At 36.3% G+C, this 11130-nt stretch overlaps 3 protein-coding genes across 4 annotated transcripts in view; 1 reads left to right on the top strand and 2 right to left on the bottom strand.

Moving 5' to 3' along the window:
- The window catches only part of Prx5 (Peroxiredoxin 5), a 1954-nt gene extending 1529 nt beyond the window's left edge, over positions 1-425 (top strand). The window contains exon 5 of the mRNA XM_018021244.2: positions 57-425. Within this exon, the coding sequence (XP_017876733.1) occupies positions 57-248 (192 nt within the window). The 3' untranslated portion in view covers positions 249-425. The remainder of the gene's footprint in view (positions 1-56) is intronic.
- On the bottom strand, positions 264-2491 carry LOC108623009 (putative signal peptidase complex subunit 2). The gene is made up of 3 exons (XM_018021243.2): positions 2357-2491; positions 1686-1990; positions 264-1606 (listed from the first exon to the last, which is right to left on the bottom strand). Exons 1-3 carry the CDS (start codon positions 2384-2386, stop codon positions 1363-1365), a joined length of 579 nt encoding a protein of 192 aa, XP_017876732.1. The 5' UTR covers positions 2387-2491; the 3' UTR covers positions 264-1362.
- A 301-nt stretch (positions 2492-2792) lies between these two features.
- Positions 2793-9482, bottom strand: LOC108622989 (serine protease inhibitor 88Ea). Of its 2 annotated transcripts, none has more exons than XM_018021214.2 (4): positions 9361-9482; positions 4682-5029; positions 3977-4352; positions 2793-3839 (listed from the first exon to the last, which is right to left on the bottom strand). In XM_018021214.2, the coding sequence occupies exons 1-4, from the start codon at positions 9376-9378 to the stop codon at positions 3235-3237; spliced, it is 1347 nt and encodes a 448-aa protein (XP_017876703.1). In that variant the 5' UTR covers positions 9379-9482; the 3' UTR covers positions 2793-3234. The 2 variants fall into 2 exon arrangements, with proteins under 2 accessions (XP_017876703.1, XP_017876704.1); XM_018021215.2 differs by lacking the exon at positions 9361-9482 and adding an exon at positions 7593-7853.
- Between the last annotated feature and the right edge of the window lie 1648 nt (positions 9483-11130).

Raw genomic sequence — 11130 nt, 5'->3', positions numbered from 1 at the left:
TTTCTTTCTACATTTATTACAAACAGCTTATTGTATTCTCTGTAATATGCTTTTAGGTGCGTATGTTGGCTGACACTACAGGCCAATTCACAGATGCTTTAGAATTAAGTGTAGATTTACCAGTATTGGGTGGGAAAAGAAGTAAACGCTATTCAATGGTTCTTGAAGATGGTGTCGTCAAAGAATTAAATATTGAACCTGATAATACTGGTCTTTCTTGTTCCTTAGCAGACAATATTAAAGTGTAAAAAGAATATGCACTATTCACTAGATATGTAGCAAGTTTGTTACTTAGGAACGGACCTACTTCAATTTATTGATTGTCACACTAAAAATTTCTTACACGTTCGGACAAAACAATTTTTCGTTATGTAAAATTATAAATGATTCTTGAAACACTCTAATAAATAAATAAGATGAATTAAGCTTGAACAATCGTCTTTTTGTACATACTTAGCACCCAGCTTGAACATAATGAAATATGTTCAATAACAAAAAATGTTTTTTAAATACAATTTGATTCCTTTCGTCAACATCTACCATTCGTTTATCGGACCCATGTCTTTAGTGGGCATACCGCCTTCTGCACACGAATTCTCGTCGTATGTAGACTTTATGTAACCAGTAAAATGTAGAACTCCGTTCTTCTCCACCAGTCCAGTAACGAAAAAACAAGTGTCCATTTCTATCGTAAACACAGAAGTGTGTCAGCGCTTTCGTCGCTCTCGCCGACCATCTTCTTCCCTAGTGCAGAGAAACAATCTAGCACCTGTCAATGCAATGAATTCATTCACGGCACCGTTTAGATGGCCTGGATACATTTTTAAGTCGATGCTCGACAATTTTTGCTGACAATATTCACATTTCTGTTGAACATTGCTAGACTTCCAACACAATACCCCAGATTTCTCTACATTCGTCTTTTTAAATACATTATTCTCCGATCCGTCAATCGAATCTGATTGCCTTTCTTTCGATTCTAATGAAGATCTACTGTCATATGTTGTTTCATCGTTTGATAACAAAAGTATCTTTATTTCTAATTCATCGGTTTCCTTGTTCTTTCTCTGTGTAGTTTTCCTTGGCTGCCTCTTTCGCTTTCATCATTGAATTATAGTTTATATATTTTGTTAATACACTGAGTATCTATCATTTTATTTCCTTATCTCTTGAATCAACTGTGCATTTGTTTCCTTATTGGATTTTAATGTGAATAATAATATAATTCTTTTAAAATCGTCGTGTCTTTTATTCTGGAAATATATTTACACTGATACAAAGTACATTAAGTATTTAAAAAGAAAGCAAATTATCAATTACAAAAAAGTAGCAAATGCAATAAGTTGATTGTCATTTGTCGTGCTACTTTTCTTTACGTTGACTGGTTAAACTGTCATGCATGCTTGTTACAACATTCTCCATTAATTCCGGAATGACGACACCGTTGACATCGATAAAATTTGCAACTGACTTTGTGACACAAGTTTCATTCAAATTCCCTGTTGATGTACTTTTAACAGAGAGTACAAGATTATACTTATCATCATGTTTCTTCATATATGAACTTGCTTCCCACACAAGATCAGGGTTGAAACCTGCTGGATCTCTGAAATGTACAGAACACAATATTCAAAAGTTATTTCACAGTACATACAATAAATATATCATTTATAATTAAAGTTTACCTTTGAATAGCTACAACAAATATCCCCTTTTCTTTGTATGTTGTATATAATGTCAAAAGACTCATCAAAAAGAAGTACAAACATACACAAGAGACTAAAACAGATTTAGATGCTGGGAATGGATAAAAATGATCAGAGAGCAGTGCAACAACTGCAACTATTACAATAACTCCAGACAGGGCTAATTTTCCATCCAACAGAGCAAAGTTCTCTATGTAATTGTATTTCTTTGTAAGAACATCTTTGACAGCATCATCTAACGCATTTTTCACGGCAGAACCATCCCATTTATTAACTTTGATTACCTAAAACAATAAATTTAGTTTCCATTTAGGTACTTACAGGAAAGACTTTCAAAGAGTATATTGTCCACAGACTCGTGTTGATAGCCGGCAAGAAGTTTATTTCGAATATTCATAAACATATAAATTCATAAACAAATAAATTTATGAATTGAAGAAATATACATCGTCTTATTAAAGAAATGAATTAAGAACATGTAAAGCATTAAAAAATTACAATCTTTATGCTACCAAAAGTGACATACGTGGTGCGTTTAGACATTTAACGCTGAAGATACATAGCGATGTATATTTCGCATCCAGGCTGAAAACCTATTTATAAATAATTTACTAAGCATTCATACATTCAAATAGTGCAATTAAACTTACATGATTTTCCGTATTTTTATCTGTAACCATCTTAACCACAATTTTACAACACAAACAAACAGCACCAACACTATCGTCGTCGACCGTCGTACTTACTTGGTCGTACTGGTTGCCAGAAAAGCGCACGACGCTTCCCTCACCATGGTCCCCTACCTACGTACTATCGCTGCTAGGTCGACTACCGTGGCTGAGTTACGTGATGTGCGGGACGCTATGAATAAGAGCAGAACAGTTTGCTATTATCGCAGATGAATAAGAAACTTTTACAAATTTCCATTTCCAATATTCATGAAATATAAGAATAAAATTATGAAAATAACAACAAGGAGGCTGAATATTGCAGTATGAAAATATTTCTTGTACAATTTCGCAGTATTGAAGAGAAATGCTTGAAATTTTTAAATTTAAAAATAAATCCGGACTTCTATTGAAATCNCACTATAACAACTCTATTTTCATTACGAAATAATGATACGGATTGTTAAAAATATAAAAGAGGGCTAATCTAAATGTTCTATCTCTAATTTATCTTATCATTCTACGTCAATCACAAAGAAAATCGCACGTACAATTAAGAGCATCAGTCTGACTCTTCATAAAACTTTTCAATGCTTAATAATCAATAGTAGAGATTTACTTTCATTTTTCTCATCATAATTAAAGAATACTCTTCAAATATTCGCAGAACGCACATTACATGCGGCTCCAATTTTAATCTCATTTTATGAATGAATTTTAAAAGACGAATGGATTCTGCAATTAAAACAAATTTTTTTTGGAAACTCTATAAGTAGCGTTTAATACAAAAATAATCATCAAGGGGTCACACACACTTCACCATAATACTCTCATGCCATACTCTCTATAAGGAACAACGCTTAAGCCGCTGCTGTCTCGGCTGTATTTTGCGGCGAATTCGGAGTGCGATAGACACCAGCGAATAAAATGGTGCGCATCGGTTTGTTATAAATGAAGAAGAGGAAAGGATGATTTGCGTCAAAGACCGCAGGTTGCAACGGTCTGCCGGACCGGAAAGTGTAAAGCGCTGTGGCCGCAGCTGCCGTGGTTCCCTCTTCGGTGACTTCGATTTTTGCTCGGTGAACTGCATCACCAAGAGCCACTGGTGGTTCACCGTCCTCGAGGAATCCTCGGAGATCCGCAGAGTTCGGCGCTAGCAGCTCGCCTGCGCCTATCTCTTGAAGCAACGTGTTCAACGGAAGTTCCTTTTCTATTTCAAATCGTGGAAGAATTACTTCGACTTGCTGAAGTGGAATTCCTGAATCAAGAAGGTCACGAAGTTCAGCGGATCCTGATTCAGTGGAAATGCGTTCGATTAGCTGACGGATTCCGTCTCTCTCGCCAGGCTGATCGGAAGCGTCTGATGATCTTGCAGTTGCGAATGGTGGAAGTAAAACAAACATCGATATCTCTTCGCCTTTGTACGGCAGTTCTAATACATGTGCACCGAGGACTTCAGAGATCACTGTAAACGAAAGTTTTGATTAATTTTCAAGAAGAACGTACAAGATTTTGATATAAAATGGGGCTAGAATAGTCAGATGACTCGAAAAGAAGTTTAAAACAATATTGTATCGTTTATTATATCATTTGTCAACTTACTGTGATTGAAATTGCCCTTCTGCTTCATGAACGTAACCATAGAATGCTGGGATCCGGAAGTGTAGAAAAGGTCCTTTTTAGAATTGGCCTGATCGAAACGGCTGTGCCAGATACCTTTGAAGTAAACCGCGTTGGCCAACACCAAATCCGTTTGTTCATCGATACTGCCGTCAGGTAGGAGATCGTTAATGTGTCCCTTGGTCATGTTACTGACCCATTGATTGATGTTATTGCGAGCGGCTTCCGGGTTCGATCGAAAATCAGTTTCCACCAGTTGATTGCCGAACAAGTTCAACATGCATTCTCGTACCCTCCTCGTGTTCGCAATCCATAGCCGATTCGCCGAGTTGAACTCGTAACCGGTCGATGCATTGCGCTAGAAAAATATATGATTATTAAAAAATATTACTGCAACGAATTGTGTCTCACGAATGAAATTCATTCAGTTTTCAATTAAACTAAATAAATAATTGTGGCATAAACAAAAGCCTGGTATTTTATAATTACTAAAAACTAATTCTCAGGATCTAATATAATTATTAATAAGAATTTATTAAAAAGTTCTTTAAAACTGGCAAACTCAAATTGTTAATCGAGTTCCGTGAATCGAAACTGAATCAAGGTTGAATGTCAAGAACCTTTGACATCCGGCCACATGCGGCTTGCCTTGAAACACTTGCTGTAATGATGCAATTGCCTGCTCACCTGTATTTCTGCCTCAAGGGAATTTTCGTACGAGTAATATCGCTGCACATCGACCTTAGACAGATCGCCCGGTAAATGCAAAGCCTTTTGCAATGAGGATTCGGTGGTTCCACGAGCACCGAAGTACGCCAAGGTTATCGCCTCGTGAAGACTGTGCGGGCTGTAGAATATGTTATCACGAGATTCGATCAACGCCGTCTTTTTAAGCGTCTCCATGGCGAATTCGAATCTGGACTTGATCAACCCTTTCCTTGTATTCGCGCTCATCGATAATGTATCGTCGTGTCCGGTTAAACATTGCGCTGATATTGTATTGATGAGAAACAGCAGTGATAACACCGACGTTGCCTGAAAAAGAGCAGAAAATATGCAATTTGTAAAATTTCTCTTTTAAGAAAGTGACTGGCCACAAATTGACTTAAATTTTTATAAGGGTTGATCGAAGCAAGTGATGGAATAAAAATATTTAGAATATGCATTTTGGTGTCTGAAGACTATTGAAGGACTTTTTAATCTTACTCTTTAATCAACTGTTAGTCACTGACTTACGTAACACGTATTTGATAAAGACGGAACAGATCAAGTGTAATTAATCTGTAGGCGAATCGCGGAAGAATAATGACCCTTGTGGATGACGAAGAATGTAATTTGAAACACGCGAACTATAACTTATCTGTATAGAACTGAAATTATATCTTTCAGGAAATGTCTAAGTAAGAATCGTTCAAACGATTTCCTGTATTGCAAAATTCTAGAAGTGAACGACACTTGTCAATGCGTGTACCGTTATTATCGGTTACAATCGTAACGTGATTACACCTTCATGCGTGACCCGTACAGAAATTATGTAAAAGTAGAACTCCTATTATAGAACTTCATTACGAATTCATTTCAGATTCAATAAACTGATTAAGGATTGATTAAACAAAATTAGCAATATGAAAATGCACGTACTTTTCAGTTGATTAAAATTAAGTAACAATGAACGAAACAAAAGAACAATAAAAAAAGATTGAATGCAGCTGATTTCGAAACCTCCTAAATCATGGAAGCCGTGACCCCCAGCCGTAATTTATACGAATTTCTTGATCGCAGGCGAGGTCAACGCGATATCGACAAATAAATCATGCACACGTCATCCCGTATCTGCGACACTTTTTTTATGCCAAGCCTGAGAACCTCCCATGTGGGTGGCACGGTCTGCTTGTTCACAATGAGCTACTTTGCAATTTTAGTTAGGATCAGACTAGACCGGTTTTAGATTAACGAAATTGAAATTCTGTATTTATCAGTCAATCATGAGATTAAGATCCATTATATACAAGAATAATTATAATGTTAACAATTATATATGATATGTAATGAATATAATTCATTTAGGATTATTTTTAATAAACTTTTAATTAGTATTTAGTTATAATTAATTGCTAAGGTCAATAATTGGGGAATACATGAAACAAATATGGCAACTTGAAAGTAAATTCCGTGAAGAGTTTGTAATCGAGAAATTAGTGAAAATTGTACGATCTGGGACAATCGTCTGGACGAGTGAAAGCAACGAGCAAACCGTGACATCATAGAGTCCGACTTTCGTGTCTGAAATTAATGTATGACGATCTCGAGCTGTGACGAAAGCAAGAGAAAATACACCACGCCTCTCTTGCCTCTGCCATCGACAGCGGAATCTACACACGTGAGAGACTCGGTTCACAATTAATTCAATTTTAATCACGCCTTATATAAATACGTGAGTTTACATAATTTCGCGTACAACTTTCCAGTTCGTCGTCTGACAACCGCTAATCTCGCTTCCCGGCTTTTTTTGCACGCGTTTCTTTTTGAAACCTCGTGTGGATGGTGACCAGCAAAGCAAATTTCTATTCGGCTCTCGCAATTTTCTCCGGAATACTTGTTGCTTCGATAAGCAAACATTTACAGTTTCTCAATTCTGTAGTTTTAACGATTCTATGAATGAGACCTTTTGTTCTGTTGGGACAAGGATTCACATAAACCGGCCTGCTAATGGCAAAAGGAACAGTCAGCAAACTGTCAAGAATGACAAGTGAATTCTTCGTTCGGGTACGTGTCCAGTTTAGCAAACAAGACACGTACAAGGTGTGTAATAATCAATCGGGATTGATTTAGCCGTAAACAAATATCAAGTAAAACAATTGCGGAATCAGAAACTGCCTTGAAACTTTTCTTAAAAATTACGTAACTTACAAGATACCAACGACTGAAATCAGAACAAGGAAGAAGCTGTTTTTCAGTTTCAATCTCAAGTAATAATTTAAATGGTCCTAAATTGCCCTTCAGCGAAACAAATTGCTTAAGAAGCTAAGCTGAAGTCCTTCACGGTTCGTGGAAGGCTGATTATTGAAACGAGGCAGGAAGCACTTCGTCCCTATGCGAAAAATAGCTGAGAAAATAATGATTGCAGCTCAATGTTGAAGCGAGATAGAAAAGCGTAATGAGAAGAAATAGACAGAAATGTATGCAACGAACTGGGTTATCGCGATTGAACTTTTCATTGATACAAACAATAACTCGTTGATGAGACAGGCCTAGTTAATAAAGTGGAAAACTTTCATCATTAACTTGTAAGAATTTAATTCTCAATTAAAAATATACTGAATACTTCATGAAATTTTAAATATAAATAAAAATTTACTGTACGTACATTTAAAATCAACAAGCGAACAAGTTTTATGCACTAATAGGCGTTAAAAGAGCATAAACAATGTTACATTGAAACAAGCTTTCATACAAATATAAGAATCAACACTGCAATTTTTTAAACAATTCATGGTGCTTAAAAATTCCCAGTCTAATGACAGTAATTATGAACTTTTCCACGAATGGTAATGATTATAAATTTTTTTCAATGAAATCTTCACAGGTGGTCACTCACCGATTTAATAAACATATCGGCGGTTTAATTTACGCTTCGTCTCTAATCAAACAGTATCGTTAAATTGGATGCCCCACAGGAAAACGTCCAACCGTTGCTCGCTACGATATCGAACTGACAATGAGAGCTGAACGCTCAGAGTTCAGAGCCTTAGAGCAGAAAGAAAAACGAGATGCCCGCGCGAATAGCAACTCGCTCCGCTACGGTCCCCACCAAGCGAGTCTTGCCGACGAGCAAACCGGTATCACCATTTACTTTACTCATCGGTCAAACGAATCCTTTTTCAATGATAGAACGTTGCTTCGATCGATGCTGGAAATGCCCGGCCGTAATAGCTTCATTGCCAGGAAATCCCGTGGCCCGTTTGGTGGGGAAACGCGCGTCACATATGCAAATCATTGCTACAGTTCATCGTATGTACGTCTTACAATTAGTCAAGTGTTTACATTGGTATCCAAGCTCAGACTGAATCGATGAAGTTTCTATTTACACCAAATTTTGCATCTCACTCAATATTCTTCACGTTTAGTTGTATACAGGTTTTTCAATGATCGCGTATGAAAAAGATATAAAATATAATCTACTATAATTATACATTTCAAATAAGTAACAGAATTTTATTGAATTTCATAGAACCACAAAATTATCATAAATCAGCCACTAATTTTAATCAATTCTTTAAATCCTTCATTGACTTGCTAATTTCGAAACTTATTTCAATTTTGAAGTAACGCTACTACGACACCATACGAGAATGAAAACAGCCTCGATTTAAATGAATTAGAGAACAATAGCCATCAGTAAGGCAATAGCAAGATCGTCTCTTTTCACTTTTCTTTATTCGAGAATTCATTCAGCGTCGAACGAAAAGAGATTCCTTTCACGACGTCGTCTTCGAGAGCTGGCCAACAGCCAGAGAAAGCGAGGCGATAGATGTCTGTTCGAATCCATGAAACGCGTTACTGGGTCGGAATCGTTTAAAGATCAAACGATAGAACAAGGGCAATGAAGATCCCGAGTTATGACTTGTCAGTACTAATTAAGAGAACGCTGTATCGTTCTTGATGTATGAGTTAATCAATCAACGAGTAGAAATCAACATATTTTTCTTACAAGTTTCTGTTGTACTATTTTTATTTCCTCCTGCAGCGATATAAATACATCGAAGTAAATAATTGTCGGATGACCGCTTCCTTGCATAAAGATAATGAGTTTCACTGGTTTCGATTGCGAAATACAGTACGATTATTCGAACCTTACGAGCGACAACGGTTGGCAATTACGAACAGATGTTAATGAACAACTGGGAAATTCCACGATCTCCTATACAAAGACTCGCTTTTACTGTCAATTAAGTGTAACAATTTGAAAAACGACACCCGACGTTACATTATGTAATGATAACATACGCGTATGGTTGCGTTCAAAGACAGGCGATGCCGGAATCGTAACAGTTGAACTAAATCATCTGGTAGAGATTAATGTAATTATCTGTTCTAATAATTCTTTTGAAGCGATTTCTAAGTCAATGTCAATGATAAGAGTGACACATCCTTTTATACCGAGAGTACTTATTTTGGGATCTAGATAACGTATCGATAACGTGACACATGGCATCGTTTTCTGCCCAACGCTAATGACTAATCAATACATTTTATCGAGGGGTCAGTTTCACGTGGGAGAATGCACGATACTTTTACGTAACAGGAGTAGCGATATGAAAACCTCCTGTTGGACTTAAATTGCAATTTGTTTATAAACAACTCACCTGGAAGCTCGCGAACATTTTTCAACACGCACACCGTCTTCTGTTTTTAATTACTTCTCGTACAATGGAGCCTGAGAAATTGTCGACTACTTGTAACCCGACCTACAATGAAATTCTCAACGAAGCAACAATTTTCTCTTCGCATTTATAGTCATGGATTGCAAACGAAAAACGCGGTGGGACGCAGGGAAAATCCCGCACGAATTGTACGATAACTCGTGTTTGCCCCGACGCGACGATGGATTATTGTTTCTTTTCTTCTATTTTACGTACACTGTCATACCCATAATCGCTCTTTCGTTAATCTGTTGATCTTTTGCGGTCGACGGCCCGCTATATTCCCGGAAACGCGTTTATCAATCGTGCTATTAATTCTCGGGAGAATCTTGAAATTCGTCGCTTTTGTAACATCGAAAATTGAGGATGCTCGTTTTACAAAACCCGATCAACAATCTGGGAAAATAGGAAATGAATTAAGAATCTCTGTGATTTTCACAAAGACAAGAATAAATATGATTTGTGGTTGTTCCATACTTTTTAAGGATGCATTGGCTATACAGTCAATCCCAAAAGTTTATGTACCTTAGAAAAACGCATTTCCTATAATTAAAAAGAAATCAGACGTCGGAAGAACACTGCTAATAATAAATACCTACGTGCTAAAAAATATAGAAGGAAATATCCAATTAAGTNGAGAAAATTGCATACGACCTTTCTTGTAGAGGACGACGAGATCTACAATTTCTGTATAAATTTTTTTTGCTAGCATTAATATTTAACGAGTTATTGACGAAAAACGAAAAACCATTTTTTTGTAAATTACTCGTTAACTATTAACACTAGCGAAAAATTTTTACATAGAAATTGTAGATCTCGTCGTTCTCTGTAAGAAAGGTCGTATACAATTTTTCCGTAAGTCCAGCGGTTTGGGAGTTATTGGCAAAAAACGAAAATTTGGAAGAAATTGAAGGGGTACCCCTTGGAAAAATCTCGGAAAAATCGAAAAATTTTTTGTTGTTGTTTATTATTAGCAATGTTCTTCCGACGTCTGACTTCTTTTTAAAAAATGCGTTTCTAACGTGCATAAACTTCTGGGATTGACTGTATAGCCAATACATCCTTAAATCCAGTACGCTTTCTCAGGTACTGACAATTGAAAATTTTAAACACCTGAGAAGCCACTCTAACGTTAAAACATTTTTTAAATTATATCGACGATCGACGATAATAATTGTAAATTGTTACATCAGAGCTCCAGATTATTAATATCGGTTTTAATTGCTTACGCACGTTATAAGGAATTCATAATCTATAATTGGAAAGACATTTACATTTCGTAATGGAAATTCCATCGTTCGCAAATATAATATTTATTGCAGTCCACGCAACTTCGCACGTAAGATACCAGTGCGAATAGATTTTTCTTTACCAAATGCAGTTTTTGCAGAAAATGCGAAACTCCTCCAATTTATCCTTGGTAAAAATTAAAAACTCGTTGCGTAATACAGTCGCCAAATCCGTTTCTTCGAATTCAAAGATTTCAATAGTCAGACGTAAATTGTGGGAAACGATTTGCTGAAGACTCCTGGAACTTAATCATTTGTAATAACGTTCAGTAAATCACAGAACGTTTTGTTCTCCTTCCAATCTTGTTGTCTACATTGATTTGTAGCCCCTAAACTTAATAGGGTTCTCAGTTTAATAATTATGGCTACGATTTATGACTCTTATCGTTAGAACCGATAATTGTTTAACATATGGTCGTAGAAT

The sequence above is a fragment of the Ceratina calcarata genome, unplaced genomic scaffold, assembly GCF_001652005.2.
Source record: "Ceratina calcarata isolate Rehan_Ccalc_2016 unplaced genomic scaffold, ASM165200v1 scaffold25, whole genome shotgun sequence".
Taxonomy (NCBI): domain Eukaryota; kingdom Metazoa; phylum Arthropoda; class Insecta; order Hymenoptera; family Apidae; genus Ceratina; species Ceratina calcarata.
The sequence above is the reverse complement of the archived record's forward strand: the minus strand, read 5'-3'. Positions and strand labels throughout refer to the sequence as shown.